General features: G+C 32.8%; 2 protein-coding genes across 2 annotated transcripts; one reads left to right on the top strand and one right to left on the bottom strand.

Annotated features, from left to right (window-relative positions):
• Nucleotides 1-3,440: 3,440 nt before the first annotated feature.
• On the top strand, nucleotides 3,441-15,965 carry LOC107626665 (Tetratricopeptide repeat (TPR)-like superfamily protein). The gene is made up of 26 exons (XM_088504645.1): nucleotides 3,441-3,816; nucleotides 4,038-4,143; nucleotides 4,394-4,455; nucleotides 5,169-5,261; nucleotides 6,161-6,233; nucleotides 6,361-6,654; nucleotides 7,018-7,085; nucleotides 7,196-7,327; nucleotides 7,471-7,512; nucleotides 7,649-8,173; nucleotides 8,270-8,430; nucleotides 9,013-9,538; nucleotides 9,638-9,700; nucleotides 9,798-9,899; nucleotides 10,264-10,581; nucleotides 10,914-11,006; nucleotides 11,226-11,327; nucleotides 11,446-11,550; nucleotides 11,638-11,771; nucleotides 11,866-12,049; nucleotides 12,191-12,322; nucleotides 12,524-12,636; nucleotides 12,825-12,912; nucleotides 13,070-15,345; nucleotides 15,455-15,505; nucleotides 15,622-15,965. The coding sequence occupies exons 2-24, from the start codon at nucleotides 4,083-4,085 to the stop codon at nucleotides 15,188-15,190; spliced, it is 5,592 nt and encodes a 1,863-aa protein (XP_088360771.1). The 5' UTR covers nucleotides 3,441-3,816; nucleotides 4,038-4,082; the 3' UTR covers nucleotides 15,191-15,345; nucleotides 15,455-15,505; nucleotides 15,622-15,965.
• A 129-nt stretch (nucleotides 15,966-16,094) lies between these two features.
• LOC107626666 (Cytochrome b561/ferric reductase transmembrane with DOMON related domain-containing protein) lies at nucleotides 16,095-19,092 on the bottom strand. The gene is made up of 4 exons (XM_021115225.2): nucleotides 18,938-19,092; nucleotides 18,171-18,567; nucleotides 17,112-17,404; nucleotides 16,095-16,610 (listed from the first exon to the last, which is right to left on the bottom strand). The coding sequence occupies exons 1-4, from the start codon at nucleotides 18,974-18,976 to the stop codon at nucleotides 16,305-16,307; spliced, it is 1,035 nt and encodes a 344-aa protein (XP_020970884.1). The 5' UTR covers nucleotides 18,977-19,092; the 3' UTR covers nucleotides 16,095-16,304.
• Nucleotides 19,093-19,337: the final 245 nt, after the last annotated feature.

A 19,337-nucleotide genomic window follows, 5' to 3' on the forward strand; every position in this document is an offset into this window, starting at 1 on the left:
TCCTAAAAAAATAATTTCGGAAAAAAAAAAAAGAGAAAATGCTAGATTATTCAAATGTTTTAATATTTTAGCCAAACTACACAATTGAAGACAGTTTTATTCAATTAAGGAAAAGTATATTTAGTATGAAAAAAAATATTCTGATACTTAGTAGAAGAAACATCTTAATGCCTAGTATAAATACTATTCACGTAGAGATTTTAGATTCATCCAGAGACATTTGGCTGGTTTTTGGTTGATACCCTTTTGGTTCCATAGCATTGTTGATTAAGGAAAAGTATATTTAGTATGAAAAAAAAATTCTGATACTTAGTAGAAAAAACATCCTAATGCCTAACATAAGCACCATCCACGTAGAGGTTTTGGATTCACCGAAAGACATTTGGCTAGTTTTTGGCTGATACCTTTTGGTTCCCTAGCATTGTTGATTAAGAAAAAGTATATTTAGTATGAAAAAAAAAATATTCTGATACTTAGTAGAAAAAACATCCTAATGCTTAACATAAGCATCATCCACGTAGAGGTTTTGGATTCACCGAAAGACATTTGGCTGGTTTTTGGCTGATACCTTTTGGTTCCCTAGCATTGTTGATTAAGGAAAAGTATATTTAGTATGAAAAAAAAAAACATTCTGATATTTAGTAGAAGAAACATCCTAATGCCTAGCATAAGCACCATCCACGTAGAGGTTTTGGATTCACCCAGAGACATTTGGCTGGTTTTTCGCTGATACCCTTTTGGTTCCCTAGCATTGTTGATTAAGGAAAAGTATATTTAGTATGAAAAAAAAAACATTCTGATACTTAGTAGAAGAAACATCCTAATGTCTAGCATAAGTACCATCCACGTAGAGGTTTTGGATTCACCCAAAGACATTTAGCTGGTTTTTGGCTGATACCCTTTTGGTTCTCTAGCATTGTTGAAACTATAAAAAAATTAAACAAACATTTACTCGTATATTATTATATTAGTAAAAATAACTCTTTTTATAATTTAAAAAAGATTAAACTACCAAAAACGTACTCAAATTATGTTGTCCCGGATAAAAATGCCTCAAATATTTGTTATTGATAAAATATCTTCAAATTATTTAAAAATATAATAAAAATACATATTTATGTACTAAAATGTTTTACGTTAATGAAAAAGAGCGATATGACAAACAGAAAATATTAGAGTCTCATCATTTATCACGTTGACGGTTATATTAGCCACGCGTCCACGCTATATTTAGCCAGGCGCTTAATAAAAAAGAGCATATGACAAATAAAAAATGTTAGAGTCTCATTATTTGCCAAGTTAACTGCTATATTTGTCACGCGTCCACGCTAGATTTAGCTACGCGCTCACGCCAGATTTAGCCACACACCCATGCCACGTCAGATTTAGCCACGTGCTCATGCCAGATTTAGCCACGCGCCCACGCCACGCCAGATTTAGCCACACGCTCACGCCAAATTTAGCCACGCGCCCACACCACATTTTTTCTATTAATGGAATAAGTCTTTAATCACAATTGAATGTTTTTTTTTATGTTTTAAGAATATTTAAAAATATTTTTATGGATAATAAAATTTAAAAATATTCTTGTCAATCTTAAGATAATTTAAATGTATTTTTTATTATTTATTTTTTAAAAATTATTTACATATATAAATATGATTAGATAACCGTATAAACTTTTTTTTGTAATGTTTAATAGTGTCAAAAATAAAAAATATATTATTTATATATTTAAAAAAAATACAAAAACATAGGACAAATTGATAATTAAGGAAAGTGGGTCTGGTGGGTCGGTGCAAAAGCGGTCGCGTGTTGAGCGAGGAGAAGCGTGGGTTTGACACGTGGAAGCGTCTGAGCCGTTGATCAAGGGTCCAATCTAACGGCGTGGAAATAATCTGGAAAGGAGAAGAAACTGATGACGATAGGGACTTCCGGTGGTGTGTGGAGGCGCGTGAGACGATTTTCGGCGACGAATTTGGTGGCGTTGGAAAGCTTGCAACGAGGAGAAGGCGAGGGTGGCGGCGATGACGAACCAAAGTGTCGAGAGAGATTCGAAAAGTGAGGACAAAGTACTGTCGGAGGAGACAAAATAAAAGAGCTAGAAACCAATTGTTTCTTGGAAAAAAAAAAACTAAGCTCTTGATACCATGTTAGAAACAAGAGAGAAATATGAGAAAAGTGTTTTGTGTATTATTCAGGTTAATCTAAAGTACAATGTACAAGGGGTATATATAGGTACCAGAATAATCAAAGTAATAAAAGTATAGAATCCTACAATTAATATACAGATATGCTATATAAATATAAACGATACTAACTGATATAAAATGATTCTCTAACATATATATATATATATATATATATATATATATATATATATATATATATATATATTCTTTTAAAAAAACCTCTTAAAACTATAAAAAAATTATACAAACATTTACTCGTATATTATTATATCAATAAAAATAGCTCTTTTGATAATTTAAAAAAGATTAAACTATCAAAAACGTATTTGAATTATGTTGTTTCTGACAAAAATGGCTCTAACATTTGTTATTAATAAAAATATCTTTAAATTATTTAAAAATATAATAAAAATATACATTTATGTACTAAAATGTTTTATGTTAATAGAAAAAAATGATGTGATAAATAGAAAATCTTAGAGTCTCATTTGCCATGTGTTGACTGTTCCGCTAACCACGTTACATTTTTTTTTGTCTCACTTGCCACGTGTTGACTGTTCCGCTAGTCACATTATATTTTTTTTTGTGATAAACAGAGAATGTTAAAATCTTACTTGACAAGTGTTGACTGTTTCGTTAGCCACGTTACATTTTTTTCTGTTAGCCACATTATATATATTTTTTTCGTTAGCCACATCATATTTTTTTTCATTCATGGAATAAGTCTTTAATTACAATTGAATATTTTTTTTGTATTTTTAAAAATATTTGAAAATATTTTTGTTGATAATAAAATTCAAAAATACTCTTGTCAAGTTTAAGATAATTTGAGAAAATGAATTTTTTCAATTTTTTAACAATTTAGGGAATAAAGTATGATCTCCCATTATTAATTTTATAAGTGGGATCAAGAATAAATATGAGAGAGAAAACAATAAAATATTAAAAATTATACTTTACACTCTTAATTTTTTTTAACAATTGAAAAGATCCATTCCCATAATTTGAATATATTTTTTACAATTTATTCTTTAAAAATTATTTAGATATATAAATCTGATTAGATAACCCTATAAATTTTTTTTGTAATGTTTAATAGTGTCAAAAATAAAAACTACATATTATTTATATATTTAAAAAAAAAAATACAAAAACATAGGACAAATTGATAATTAAGGAAAGTGTGTGTGTGTATGAGGTAGCAAGCTGCCATATATAAATGCCATATTATTATCATTTTTTCTGAGCATTGAATCTCAGCCCTTCCTTCCTTATCACACCATCCTCTATATTTGTGCTTCCTCTCTTCCATTTTGCTTCCCCTCTTATCATTTTTTCTCTCCTTCTATTCTATTCTATCTTTCTATCTTTCTATCCATTATTATTATCCACCTTCTCAGAAAACACAAAGTACTATATACTACTTCACTACTCTGAACTACCCTTCCCTTTTCTCTGCTCCAAAAACTCAACTTTCATTTTCAGTTTATACCCTTTTCATAGTTATTGTTATTGCCTACCAACTCAGCAAGCAATGCATTAAAGACTCTTACATATTCTGTCTTTGTCACTCTTCTTCAGAATTCTCATTACTATACAAAGCTCTTGCCTTCTTGGTGTTTTGGTAATTTTTCGCACTATTCTATTCAACTTAAACTTCTTCGTTCGTCTCGTGGGATAAGACTTTGTTGTTATTGCTGCTGTCGTCGTGGTGTTATTTCAATTACATATTTTTAGTTATATTCAAAATTTTTGTTTATTATTATTAGGCCATGAATAAGCCTTGGTTCATAGTTTTTTATAATCTCCCACTAATTTATAATATTTTCTTTGTATTTATATAAGAGTGCTGGGAATTAAAGCTACCAATTTGGTTTTATCAATCTGAGAATGGCACCAAGGAACAGAAGTGGAAAGACCAAGGGAGAGAAGAAGAAGAAGGAAGAGAAGGGTAATTTAATTAATTAACAAAATTTTTATCTAATTTATACAATTTTCTTAATTTCTTATTATACTTTAATAGTCTTAAACGAAGTTTATCTTAATTCTTTAAGCCAATTAATTTGAATGCGAAAAGAGACTCTGTAATGAGTTATGTCATTTAATTAGTTTTTTACTATTTTATCCCAAAAAATTTAGAATTTTCAATTTAACTATTTGATTAAAAATTTATGAAAAATGTTTTAATTATTATTTTGCAGTTCTTCCGGTTGTCATAGATATGACTGTGAACCTTGTTGATGAAACTCATGTTGTTCTCAAGGTATGCTCTTTTTTTTTTTCATTAATTTAAATTTTGACTTAATAAAATACTATATATGAAGCTTAAGTTGATAGGCTTTAATTTTTAATTTGTGCATTGACTATGGCTATTGCCATGATTCTCATTTGTTATCTTTTTTCTAGATTGTGCTTGTTCAGTGCTGAACTTTATGCTTAGTAGATTAATTAATATTATTAATTATCATTAGCGGATGGAAAAAGTGTTCAACCATTAAGTTGCTCACTTTATCACCAAAACGTTTGAAAAAAATTATTATTCCTAACGATATATTATGTCAACCAAGCATCACCAAAACGTTTTAACTAGTTTCTAAACCTATGCTTAATTTTAATTTTTTTTTTCATGTAAATATTTAATTATTAATTATATTTTATGAGTTATATAAATTTCTTGTAAATTTTTTTTTGGCTTTATTTCAATTACAAGTTGAGGCGTGTACAGTTGTATTGCATATATATATATTTGTGTGGTTGTGAAATATCATTTTGACAATGTAACATATAGACAAAAAAAATGTTTGAGAAACTAGTTTTTAATTAAACCAAATTCCAAAGCTTGAGGTCATTGTAATATTTTTCTTCTTCTTCTTTTCCAAGTTTTGTCACATAGCTTTCGCCATTTTATTTATTTATTTATTGTTACACTTAAATTGATGCGATATTATTAAAGTTTTTCCCTTTATTTTGAATTAGGGAATATCAACGGACAGAATAATAGATGTTAGACGTCTCTTATCGGTGAACACAGAGACATGTTACATCACAAATTTTTCTCTATCACATGAGGTAAATTAATTAATATATTTTATAATTTTATTAATTGTTTTAGTTTCCACCAATCATTATATTATTGCCGTATGGGACTAACTATATTGGGAAAGAAAAGAAAAATTATACTGTTTGAATTGGGACATTATGCAAGACATTCTGCGGTGTTAATTTCAATATGTTTGACTTCAGTTTGACTAATTTGAATATTGAGAACCAATAATATTCATGCACCGTCTGAGAAATATGAAATATTACCAAAAATAGATCTATATAGTTGGTATATTAGGCGAGGTCTTATTAAAATTTTAATTTTTAATTTGCGAAAAAGTTTTTAAATAATAAAAAAATATGGATGACCAACTTTCGTACGGAAGTTGTAATGTTGTATTTGGCGAATGTAAAGTCTGTATTTCGATGCAAATTATGCATAAAAAAGGTTGAATTTCAATATTGGACACAATTATGGTTGCATTATTAGTCATTAATAAAGCTACCTATTATAAACTAAACTCTATTCATAATAATAATAGAGAAATTCATAATAATTCATAATAATAGAACATTTTTTAAAGACTATTAATTTTTAATATTTTTTGTTATTATTTAATATAAATAATTATTAAATTATTTTTAATAAATAAATTTTATTAATTTATATATAAATTTTAAAAAATATAAATATAAATTATATATTTTGTGTATAAAATTTTTGTAAATATGTGAATAAATTATTATTGGTTAAAGATTGATAAAAAAGTATAATATTTATCGGTCCTGTAACATTACTCAATATATGAAAATTAATATTTTAATTTTCATATGATATTAAATTATTAATATTAATAAGATAATATTATCTTTGTTTTATTTTCTTTTTTTTTTTTAAAATTTAAAATCTACTTCTTTTTTTTCAGGTAAGGGGCCCTCGGTTGAAGGACACGGTGGACGTGTCCGCACTGAAACCTTGCATCCTCACTTTGGTTGAAGGTATAATTAAATTTAAATTACATGATTGAATTACCACACATTTTTAAAAATTAAAAATTAAATTATAAAAAAAAACAAATTATTGAAACGACGTCGTAGAAGTTATCTTGTTCCTTACCTTTCGCAGAGGACTATGACGAAGCTGGAGCGGAGGCACACGTCAGAAGACTCCTCGATATCGTTGCCTGCACCACCGCCTTCGGCCCCTCGTCTCCGACGTTGCCGGCGAAGAATCCGGCCGCCGCAACAACACCTAAATCCGGTAAGCCTCAAACGCCGTCTGAAAAGCAACCGCCGAAAGATGCGGCAGCCGCGGCGGCGGCAGCTTCTGACGGTGACGGCGAGATCAGCCACTCGTCCCCGAAGCTCGGAAGCTTCTACGAGTTCTTCTCTCTCTCACACCTCACTCCTCCCTTCCAATGTAATCTCTCTCTCTCTCTCTCTCTCTCTCTGCATTTTCTCTTTATTTTCACTTTCTGTTAGTTAGTTGTTAGGTTAGTTTCACCTTTTGGAGTTGGTTATTCTGCGTAACTAAGTAAGTAAGTAAATAACTAACTATTCCAGCTGAAACTAACCGAATAACTAACTCTAGTTTTGGCGCGAGCTTTGGTTGACAAATACCTGTATCCATATCGAACACATTTAATTCTTACTTGGAGAACATTCATAGCCACTAATTTGATATTTTGTATGATTTTTTAATTTTTGAAGTGAAAATGAGTGAGTATAGATGTTTTTGGAACTGTGTTGTCATACTGAAGTGAGTGAGTGAAACTGTGTGCAGATATTAAGAGGGCGGCGAGGCGGCGCATGGAGGAGATATTGGAGGAGGATTATCTCTTCTCTCTTGATGTAAAGCTCTCTGATCCTTGAATTTATTGTAGTTGCTATTTTGTTTGTTGTCTGAAAGTGAAATGAGATAATTGAAGTGCATTGGTTCTGTTTTTTTTATTTGTTATCAGGTGAAGCTGTGTAATGGGAAAGTGGTGCACGTTGAAGCTTGCAGGAAGGGTTTTTACAGTGTTGGGAAGCAGCGGATTCTGTGTCACAATCTCGTCGATTTGTTGAGACAGCTCAGCAGAGCTTTTGATAATGTTAGTGTTATACACTCTTTGTTTAAGATAGTCTCACTTGATTTTTTGTTCCGATTGAATTCACTGCAATTTTTGTGGATTATGCCTTGGTAGTTTGGTTTACTCTAATTATAACATTGTAAAGATTTATTTCTCAATTTCAGGCTTATGATGATCTCTTGAAGGCATTTTCAGAACGTAACAAGGTATTCGATGAACTTTTGGTTGTTTCATATTTTATTCATATTGTGCAATTTTCTTTGATTTGTGAGGTGAATCATAGATCATGTTAATGGCTTCTATCATTATTATTAACCTTCTTTATTTGTTATTTGTCTCCAGTTTGGCAATCTTCCCTATGGTTTCAGAGCAAACACATGGCTTGTTCCTCCTGTTTCAGCACAATCACCATCTATTTTCACTCCTCTTCCTGTGGAGGATGAAGCTTGGGGAGGAAATGGTGGTGGTCTAGGAAGGGATGGAAAGTTTGATTTGTTTCCGTGGTCCAATGAGTTTTCGTTTATTGCATCTATGCCTTGCAAGACCGCAGAAGAAAGGCAAGTTCGTGATAGAAAAGCATTCCTTCTGCACAGCTTATTTGTCGATGTTGCAATTTTCAGAGCAATAAAGGCCGTTAAAAATGTAATGGAAGATCCAAATTTTAGCGGCTCAGCTCGAGAAAACGATATTGTTTATTCCGAGAGAATAGGTGACTTGAGTATAAAAGTTGTGAAAGATGGTTCTTTTGCCAACTGTAAGATTGATACTAAAATCGATGGAGTAGATGCGACCGGAGTAAATGAAAAGGATTTAGTAGAGAGAAATCTACTGAAAGGAATCACTGCTGATGAGAACACTGCTGCGCATGTACGAAATTTTTAAACTACCTGTTTGCATTGTCTCTTTAGGTTGCTTCTTTAGTCCTTAAATATAACTGATCAATGTTCCACATTTTATTTGCAGGACATCATCACTTTAGGTGTTATCAATGTAAGATATAGTGGTTATGTTGTTGTTGTGAAAGTTGATGGTGGAGTTAATGAAAACGTGAACCATCAGTCTCAACAAAATATTGACTTCATTGATCAACCAGACGGCGGTGCCAATGCACTCAACATTAACAGGTTCTTGAACTATTCAATGTTTTACAGTTGCAATAATTTACATCTTCACATAATAGTATAATACTAATTGATTCGAATGCATTCCGATTTCATTCTTTTGTATATTACTAGCTGCAATTTCTTTTGTCTCTAAAGCTATACCGACATCAGGATTAAGGTCTCAGAAAGAGATCCATCAGCAGTTTTCATGTTTTTCCTAACTGTGGCATTGTAAAATATTTTTACCTACTTCTATGACTTTTATTTCTTATTTCTCTTCATAAATTCTGCACGAGTTTTTTGTTGTTTGTTTTTGTTCTTTATTATCTTTTTACCTAAAAAGACCATATATGAGGTGGTCAAAAGGAGATCTACCTGTCAACAGTCTCAATATAAACATGATACATGATAGGGCGCAATGGCATCATTTGATCCATATAGCCGACCCCACCTAGTGGGATAAGGCTTTGTTGTTGTTGTATTCTGTTGTAGTTTCCAACTTGCTCAGTTTTACATAAATACTTATTATTTTCCCCTCTCTTGATTGATCCCTCTCTCATTTATCAAGTCATGATAGCACCTTAATTATTCTGTTCTTTGCAGTTTGAGATTACTTCTCCATAATACAACACAATCAGAGAACAATAAACAAATGGCTCACGTGCAAACGCTTGAGCACGAAGAGGTTGGTGCTTCCCATGATTTTGTGGAGAAGCTGATAAAGGAAAGTCTTGCTAAGCTTGATAAAGAGGAAGTGAGTTTGGACAATTTTGTTAGATGGGAACTTGGAGCTTGCTGGATACAACATTTGCAGGACCAAAACAATGCAGAAAAAGATAAGAAACCTTCTTTAGAAAAGGCTAAACATGAGATGAAGGTTGAGGGTCTTGGAAAACCCCTTAAAGCCCTGAAGAACAACAAAAAGAAACCCGATTCAAACAATGCTAATTCAGCATCAGAGAATTCAAAACCCCTAGTTGAATGTGCTAATGGAGAGGTACAAGTTTCTCCATTTGTAGAATCTCAGCATGAAACTACAGCAGCTGAGAATGAGCGAGTGCTGAAGGAGATATTATCTGAAGCAGCCTTTATCCGATTAAAAGAATCAGGGACTGGACTGCACCGCAAGGTACGTCTTGTAACTGTAACAATGATCTCCTTGTTTTTTAAACTGAAATCGAATTATTTTATCCAGTTTCTTACTTTAACCATCTCATGTTTTTTACAGTCTATACAAGAGTTGATTGACTTATCAAAGAAATATTACACGGATGTTGCGCTTCCGAAACTGGTAATAATAGAATTCTGTTTGGTTGATTGTCTGAAGAGCTCTCTAGTCAAGAAGACTTGGAAGATTCATAGTTACTTTTATTAATTATGCAATACAGGTAGCAGATTTTGGCTCACTGGAACTCTCTCCAGTTGATGGTCGCACCCTAACTGATTTTATGCATACTAGGGGTCTTCGAATGCGTTCTCTTGGACAAGTTGTGAGTGCTCTGTACTTATTCCCCATTTTATTCATCAACTTAATTATAAGTCTAAGGGGTCCTTCTTTCTCCTTCCCCTTAGTCGTTATATTTGAGCTTCTAAAAAGTTCTATAGTTGTAATTTATAAATGGAAGTTTAAATATTATATTAACATGCCCACAATCCTATGACTTCAGATAAGTGTTATCTAGTTTATCCGCAATTATTCTCCTTCCCCTTTTTCGTTCTATTGCGTCATGCTTTGGTACTGTCTGCTGCATTTTTTCACAGAAGATTCAGTAATGGATTGTATCTTTGGTTTAGAATCACTTATGGTAGATTTTCCATGTTTTATGATCTTTGCTTATTGCTTGTCTTCTACAGGTAAAGCTTTCTGAGAAATTATCACATGTGCAATCACTTTGCCTTCATGAAATGATAGTTCGTGCTTTCAAGCACATCCTGCAGGCAGTGATTTCTGCTGTTGATGACAAGGGGAAAATAGCAACATCAGTAGCTTGTGCATTGAATTTGCTTCTTGGTGTTCCTGAGAATAGAGAATTAGTTAATTCATCTGAAGTTCATCCTTTAGTTTGGAGATGGCTTGAGGTGTTTTTGAAGAAAAGGTTTAATTGGGATCTTAGCAGCTCGAATTACAAGGATGTGAGGAAGTTTGCAATTTTACGAGGTTTATGTCACAAGGTACTGCTTAAAGATTCAGCTGTAATATATAGAAATTTTTGTTAACATTTAAGAATTAAGAATTAAGATATGCTTTATGTAGGCTTTTTGTTCAAGACTATCTTAAATGTGATTGTTAAACATATATTTTAAATATTTCTAACATATGTTCATATAGATATAGATACATGTAAATACTTAACCGTTTCTTATCTTTTATAGATTGTGGTTCTCCAATTGCTATAACATGACATTTATGTTTCATAGATTGTAGTTTTCCTATTGCTATGATATTGTGTAGATATCTAGAGGCTTGTTTCTCTTTTATTTCTAATAGTTACTGTCTTTGTTAGGTGGGGATTGAGCTTGTCCCAAAGGATTTTGATTTGGATTCTCCAACTCCCTTTCAGAAATCTGATATTGTCAGCTTGGTACCCGTTCATAAGGTAGAGTAAAAGAGAATATATATTTGGATAAAATAAGAATTTCATTAATATAAGGAAGAAGAATACAACTGGATGTGGATAAAAGTTTCCCATTAAGAAGCATGGCAGAAAATATTTATCTATAAAGGATAGCTTTCTGCTATATAATTATATGTTCTCTGACATAATTGTCAATGTTGATTTAATAGAACTGAACTTTGCACTCTATTATCTTTGCAGCAAGCCGCATGCTCATCTGCAGATGGAAGGCAGCTCCTAGAATCATCCAAAACAGCTTTAGACAAGGGAAAGCTTGAGGATGCAGTTACCTTCGGCACAAAGGTATATCTGTCTGTAGACCTTTTGTCCGGAAAACTTTCAGCTTCGGATAAGGTTCATATATACTATAGTTTCATTTTGGTTCTGTTGTGTGACATTTGCTACAATTTGTTGGTGACAGGCTCTTGCCAAGCTTGTAGCAGTTTGCGGTCCTTACCATCGGATGACAGCAGGAGCATACAGCCTTCTTGCTGTAGTTTTATATCATACTGGAGACTTCAATCAGGTCTAATGTCCAATGTTGAACATACTTTTCTTGTTTGAGTATCCAAGTTTACCTTAGTTTCTATAATACTTTTTTCTTTAATTGCAGGCTACAATTTATCAACAAAAAGCTTTGGATATTAATGAGAGAGAATTAGGCCTGGATCATCCAGATACTATGAAGAGTTATGGGGATCTTGCAGTTTTCTATTATAGACTTCAACACACAGAGTTGGCTCTGAAGTATGTTTTGTTGTTGTACAATGTAGTGAAGTGCCTTACAAAAATTATTTGACTTTTAATCTTATAATCGTTTTCTTTTCTGCACTTCTATCAGGTATGTAAAGCGCGCTTTATATCTTTTGCACCTAACTTGTGGCCCATCTCATCCAAACACTGCTGCAACTTACATCAATGTCGCTATGATGGAAGAAGGTCTAGGAAATGTACACATTGCTCTTAGATATCTTCACAAAGCTTTGAAGTGCAACCAAAGATTACTTGGTCCAGATCATATTCAGGTTTTAGTTTAGTCATGTTATTGAATGTACAATGTTTTTTCTTGAATTGTTAGCGCCAATAGTAACCTTTCCTCTTTTATTTGTTTATGTGATCAACCTTTTATTATACTTAACATCTCTATTGAATTTCATTCTCTGCAGACAGCTGCAAGTTATCATGCTATAGCAATAGCTCTCTCTTTAATGGAAGCATATCCATTGAGTGTGCAGCATGAGCAAACAACTTTGCAAATTTTGCGGGCAAAACTTGGCCCTGATGATTTGCGTACGCAGGTATGTTGTTACGCGTAATTTCTTCCTTGTTATGCAAACAGTAATTTGTTGAATCCAAGACTTGTTAAGTGTTAACTTGTATATTGAATTCTTAACAGTTGTCATAGATCATTGTTTGAAGAGAGTATGCCATCAGTTATAAGTAAAAATCATATAAAAATTATACCTGTTTATATTACAGTTCTGTGATAAAATGTGCAGGATGCTGCCGCTTGGCTTGAGTATTTTGAATCCAAGGCATTTGAGCAGCAAGAAGCTGCTCGAAATGGTACACGGAAGCCTGATGCATCAATAGCTAGTAAAGGGCATCTAAGGTATACCATCATTCAACTTTTTCTTATTAAATAATTTTATTAGAATTTGTAACTAATATGAGTAGGATGTGATAGAATCAATAAGGATACAGTTGTTAATAATCGTGAATATCTTGTATTGATATCCATGATAGTTGTATAATAACATCTGTAGATATTCTTTCTTATATTTCGTTGGATTTTTTCAGTGTGTCAGATCTACTTGACTACATTAATCCTAACCAAGATGCCAAAGGAAGAGATGTGGCAGCAAAGAGAAGAAGCCAGATACTAAAGGTACAAAATTCTTAACCTTTATATGGAATCAACTGCAATTTGTTTTCTGGAAACTAACTATAAACCCAAGTATGTGCTGGCTTTTTGCTGATTTGAAAAGGTGAATATAGCATAGTTGATGTATTACTAATGCCCCAAGCATTTTCTAATTTGTCAGGTGAGGGCCAAATCCTACCAGAGCACCGGATCTACGAGTTCTGATGAGTCTTCGAAGGAAACTCCAAAAGAGATTTCAGATGATGAGGTACATGAACCTGAACCTGAAGGTAGGGCAGATTCTGACCCGGGGAGCAACTCTGCATCTTATTCAGAACAGCCTATTTTAGAAAAGATCTCGGATGAAAAGCAGGATATTTCTGGTGAAGTTGTGTCTGAAGTGCATGGTGATGGGGAGGAAGGATGGCAACCAGTTCAAAGGCCAAGATCAGCTGGCTCATATGGTCGTCGTGTGAGGCAGAGACGTGCCACTCTTGGCAAAGTTTATAGTTATCAGAAGAAGAATGTGGAAGCTGGCACAGAATATCCTTTGGTAAGGAGTACTAATCAGAATAGCAGGTATTATTTCTTGAAGAAAAGAACAATTTCACATGGTGTTCATGCTGAAAATCATGCTGTGAATATCTCACAAGGCACTAAATTTGGAAGGAAAGTAGTCAAATCGGTTGCATACAGGGTTAAGTCTACGCCTGCGGCTTCCAAGACCTCCACAAATGTGACAGAAATTGTGGACAAGCCTTTGAGTTCTCATTCAGACTCTGGAACAAGTTCATCTGTGAATGATGCTAATCCGGGAAAGACTTCTCTAGTTAGCCTTGGAAAATCTCCTTCATACAAGGAAGTAGCCTTGGCTCCCCCGGGAACAATTTCCAAGTTCCAAGTCTATAATCCTCAAAGCGAGATTCCTGGTGGCGATGAACATGATCTCTGCAATGAACATGATCTTGGAAATCGTGATGCGGAGGACATTGAAGCCCATAGAAACACTGACTCAAACCTGGAAGAGGTGGATGATACACTTAAAGAGAAGCATGATGATTCACCAGCATATTGCGTAGATGGTTTACAAGATGATACTAAAGTTGCTGAGAAGAAAGAGGAAACCGAAATCATTGATTTTGTGCAAGATAATTGTGAGAATAATGAGGCTCTAGAATCTGGGGATGTAGAGGCTCAAGAAGCATCTGATAATAACATATTGGTTGGGGTAGTGGATGCTCCTGTAGACTCTCACAAACAAGAAACAGATGCAAGCAAATCATCAGGTGGTTTTGACTCGATCGATAATTCAACTCCTGTCTCCCAGGATAGTGAGAATATGAAGTTCAACACATCATCATCAAGTCCAACTCAGAGTCATGCTCAGGGCATTCCATATAAAAAATTATCTGCGTCTGCAGCTCCATTCAACCCATCACCTATCATGGCACGGGCTCCAACAATCGCAATGAATGCAACACTTCCTCCTAGTCCTGGTGCTGTTCCTACTATTGGCCCTTGGCCAGTGAACATGAATGTTCATCATGTTCCTCCAAGTCCTGCTACTGTGCTGCCTCCTCATCATGCATACCCTTCACCACCCCCAACACCAAACATGATGCAACCATTGCCATTTATGTATCCTCCGTATAGTCAACCTCAGTCAGTGCCAACCACCAACTTTCCAGTCACCACGGGTGCTTTTCATGCGAATCATTTTACTTGGCAGTGCAGTCTGAACCCTCCAAATGTATGTAAGTTTGGTCCTGGAGCCATTTGGCCTGTTTGTCAGCCTGTGGAATATCCTCTGCCAGCAGCTATCATTGAACCTCTCCAGGATCACATTTTGGAGCCACAGGTGCAGGGACATGTAACTGAAGTTTCAGGTGTAGTTCTGCCTGAGAGCATTGAAAACATTGGGGAATCCAATAAAGAAGTGAAAGGGTTGACTTCAGAGAGTAGTGAAAGTGAAGTGATTAGTGCTGTTTCGGAAGGTGTTAAAGAAAATGGTAATCCAAATTTTCCTCAAACTGAAAATGCTGGGAACAACCAAAGTCAAAGCATTGGAATAAATGATCATAGTAGCAGCAGTGAAATGAACATGGATGGTGAGAAGACATTCAGCATTTTACTTAGAGGACGAAGAAACCGGAAGCAGACTCTTAGAATGCCGATAAGTTTGCTTACTCGACCCCATGGCTCTCAGTCGTTCAAAGTTAATTATAACCGAATAGTTAGAGGAAGTGATGCTCCCAGGTCAATCAACATCTCTTCTAGTAAAGATTGTACAGCTACTGCTTAACTCGAAGTCCTGTTTGTTACTAATGAAAGGTAGCAGTTATGGTTGATAAATTGCAAAAAGTGATATTATATGGTTGGAGTTCAAGCATTTCCGGAATTCAATTACAAATTGCAGTGTATCAGCTTTATATCGACACTATGCTTTGGAAGTTTTTGGTATGTATTCTACATTCATTACTTTTCTGTTTGTTGATGTTACTATATTTGTTTGAGCTTTGAAGAAACTATGACATTTCCACGATTTAAATTCACGAAATTCATGCAGATGTCTCCTTTTTTAAGATGGAAGACTTGGAGGCTTTTCTTCAATTCAAAGGTATTGTCTCACCTACAAAATCTTTATGCTGATTCAAATTCATCAAATCTTGAACCAATTTTGTTCAAGTTGTTTGGGGAACAGCACTAATGCTGATAATCTTGCTTGGTCTGCAGCTTCATCATAATTGATTTTGGTCGTTTCAGAGATGCCTTCAAGATGAAGATTTTGGTTTAATGTAGTTTAGACAATTTTGATATATTAATTACAGGAACAATTAGACTGTTTCTAATTATTTTTTGGTTACATTATTATCAATGGCACTGGCTCTATTAGTTAATTTTGTTCAACTGTATATACTTTATTTTCTCTCTTTCTTTTTCTTTTTTCCTTCTTTTTTTTTCCTCCCTTTTTTGGTTGACTGGTTTTTGAGTTGTTATAACTGAAATAATGTGAACATATTAATAAAGATAATTATTTTTTAAATACAATAAGCAAAAGGCTGAAACTTATTATTGTATATAGTTTGTTTTCATTGTAAGCATATAGATATGTGCAGCAATGCAGGTAGGTATTTTCTTCACATCATATATCCACTTAATTATGATGCATAAGTTTATATTTGTTTTTAAACATTTAATCTTAGTGATTTCACTAAGCTTTGTACATGTTTATATTGAATTATTGATTTCAAAGTGCCTCAATTACAATGATTAGTACATTTTTTTAATGCAGAAAACTTTGTTTCTGCAAATTGTGAGACTACAACAAACAGTATTGTTGGAATGGCAATGTTTATGCACATGCTCTAAAAAATGAATTAAAATGAAAGTAAAATAAAACAGAAAATATGCTTTCACTAAAGATGAGTTGGAAATGTAGATTTTCCTCTAAAAGGGTCTATTTGGAAGTTTGGAGGCAAAGATTTCATCTCTTGTCTTCTCAAATATGCTAATACTTCAAGAACAATGGCTACAACAACTGTTATACCAAAAAGGAATCCATAGCCTATCTTCCATTCTTTTCCTGCCCCAGCAGCTTGTATTCCCAACACTATGTTCATGGTTGCAAATAACATTGCCAACCTTCCAAACCAATTGTGGTACAAATTCCAGATTCTTCGAATGTTTGAATCCTTGTTTGGTCTCAAAAATAATGCCAATATCTGAAAATTCAAATTGTACTTAGAGTGAGAGATGTAGAATACTTATAGTATTATCTAGGTTAAATTACTTTCAAGCTACTTATAGTTTCACTCAACTTTTTCAGTTAGGATTTTTATACTTTTAAGAGTTTGGAATCGAATTTCTATATTGTATAAAACTCTTTATCATGTCCCTATAATTTCAATGTTTTTAACCAAGTTCACATATTGTACAAAAGTTTTTCAGATAGGTCTCTCTGATTTTAAAAAAAAATTGTGATCAAGCCTTTTAATGGATAATATTGCAACATTTTAAAACTATTTGATTGAAAAAAACATTTATATACTAAAAAGACTTCAATAGAAATGTTTAAATTATAGAAACCTGAATGAAGACTTTTGCGCAATACAAGAACTTGATTATGAACTTCTAAACTACAACAAATTAATTGAAAGTTAAGCGAAATTACATAGATCTTCAGAATAATTAAACCTATTATATATTAAGAGTCGGTGACAAACCTGAAGAATGCTTAGTACAAAGACAAAAATGCCTATGCCTCTGTGAGCTGGTATATGAGCATTCATCTTGGTGTAGAGTTGCAATCCAAGAATGATTGTAACAAGACCAAATGTGAATCCAACAAATTGAATGGCTGCATGAAGATAGAACCACTGAGGATCTTTATGCCTGAAGTATCTAGCAATGATCACCCCCATAGGTAGGATTAGACCCCATCCTATTATACCTACAATTCCATGGTTCTTCCTCATCTGAATCAACTCATTGGATGATGGTAAAGGGCCCTTAGAATCTGATTGAAGTACAAAGTTGATCAACTATCATAAGAAGCTACAAATGTTTCACCAAGTCATATATGTAAAAGAGAAGTAACTAGTTCTTGGATTAATATGAATTTCTACTTTGGTTTGTACTTCTTAAAAGTGATAATTTGAGATTAAATTGGTGGTTAAATTTATTTAAATCTAGCGAACTCAAATTTTGTTTGTTAAGAGAAGGCGAAAAGAAAAAATTTTCAGTTAAATTACTTTAGAAAATCTTATTGTTTTATTCAATTTTCAATAATTTTTTATAGTATAAAAATTTGTAATGAAGCCTTTTTTTATTATATAAAAGTTTTAAATTAATTATATACGGTTTAAACCTTTTTTATTAAATGCCCATGTTGTTTTTCAACCAAGACCCTCTAATTTACAAATTTTGTGATCAAACCCCTATACTAGAATCATTGTTATTTCCTAAAAAATGCTGTAAAGTACACATAACTAATTGATAGTTAGAGTGAAACTATAAACATCTCCATAGTAATTAAATAAAAAATTTCTTTTGAAAGAAGAACTAGAAATTGAAAAAGCATCACATTGTGTAATAAAATAGAGAGTAATTATAAAAATAGTGCATCTGCTATGATGCTTTGATAAAAATCTTGGTTGAAAAACTGAAGAACTTAATTATAAATATTTAAAATATAAGAATTTAATTGAAAATTGCGTGAAACTGCATACACTTCAAGAATAACACTAATGTAGCAACAGTCTTATAGAGAAAAAGTTCAGTACCTGAAGTAAAATCAAATACAAAAGATGTTTTGTCATCATGCTTGGAAAGATGGTTATTGTTCTTGGGATATTTAACACTAAAAGCCAAAAGAACTTGTTGCCTCTCCAATGGAATTTCCATCTTCAACTGGAAAGCCAAATGAATTTCAGCTCCATTGGTTGCCACTGCTGCAGGCAAATTATTTAGTGGCAGTTCACCTTTGTCTTCTAAGACTTCTGACGGTTTCTTGGCGCGCAAGTAAAACTGCTTGATTTTCGAGTGGCCGTGTTTGTTAATCCATCCAACCATCACACTTGAACCAACCATCATGGCATCTTTTGAAAATCCAATTCCAACCCATCCTAGAGTGTAGGGAGCAGATAATATGATAGTTGTTGTTTGATCATTTTGAAGATACTGTAATAAAATCATCACAACACTAAACTAGTAACTAAAAGATTTTGCAAATTCAAAAGGGAGAACAATAATTTGTAGCTGGAATGTGTTTGTTTTAGCTTCCTAATAAGTTATTTTCCAATTAAAGTCTTTTTATAAAAGTTGTAAAAGTTGAAAAGTAAATTTTCTGATAAGCTGTTACTTTTAGCTTCTACAAAAAAAAGCTGAAAAATGAGTTGTTCTTAAAAAAAATCCTTATTGTTTTTTATCTTTAAAATTTATGCTAATATTTCCCTTTTCTTTTTTTTTTTTTTTGAAAATTTGAAGGTAAAACACTCTGAACTAGATCAAAGTGAAAAAAATGAAATAAAAAATAAATTTTGAAACTTACCCTCAATTCATATGTATGCCATACAGGTGTGCATATCATATTGGATATATTCTGGTATGGAGGAGGCAGAAAACTTTGATAATTTGTGTTCTTGCAAGTATTTACTGATGATGCAAAACCACTGCTTCCATGATCATCTTATATATTCATCAAACCTAACGTTGAGCATCATTTCTCTACTTTATAAATTTGTTTTTGATATTTCCATGACCATTGTTTTTTGTTTTTCAATTATAATGTGTATATAGATGTTCCATGTTTCGTCTTTTTTCAGTATAAAAAATTTTATAGGTTTGTTGGGCCACCATGAGAAGAAATTTTGAGAAAGAATTAAGTGAGAGAACACAAAATAAAAAAATACCACATCTAACTCAAAACATTAAAATGTTAAGTTAATGAA

The sequence above is a fragment of the Arachis ipaensis genome, chromosome B2, assembly GCF_059453495.1.
Source record: "Arachis ipaensis isolate K30076 ecotype BB chromosome B2, ASM5945349v1, whole genome shotgun sequence".
Classification (NCBI taxonomy): domain Eukaryota; kingdom Viridiplantae; phylum Streptophyta; class Magnoliopsida; order Fabales; family Fabaceae; genus Arachis; species Arachis ipaensis.

Excerpts from the sequence above, each read along its gene's own strand:
- LOC107626665 (XM_088504645.1), top strand. The coding sequence starts at position 4,083 with ATGGCACCAAGGAACAGAAGTGGAAAGACCAAGGGAGAGAAGAAGAAG. Across the intron at positions 9,539-9,637 it reads GGACTGGACTGCACCGCAAG|TCTATACAAGAGTTGATTGA; the intron begins GTACGTCTTGTA and ends TGTTTTTTACAG. Across the intron at positions 9,701-9,797 it reads ATGTTGCGCTTCCGAAACTG|GTAGCAGATTTTGGCTCACT; the intron begins GTAATAATAGAA and ends TATGCAATACAG.
- LOC107626666 (XM_021115225.2), bottom strand. The coding sequence starts at position 18,976 with ATGATATGCACACCTGTATGGCATACATATGAATTGAGG. Across the intron at positions 18,568-18,937 it reads GGCATACATATGAATTGAGG|TATCTTCAAAATGATCAAAC; the intron begins GTAAGTTTCAAA and ends ATTTTATTACAG. Across the intron at positions 16,611-17,111 it reads TTGTACTAAGCATTCTTCAG|ATATTGGCATTATTTTTGAG; the intron begins GTTTGTCACCGA and ends TTGAATTTTCAG.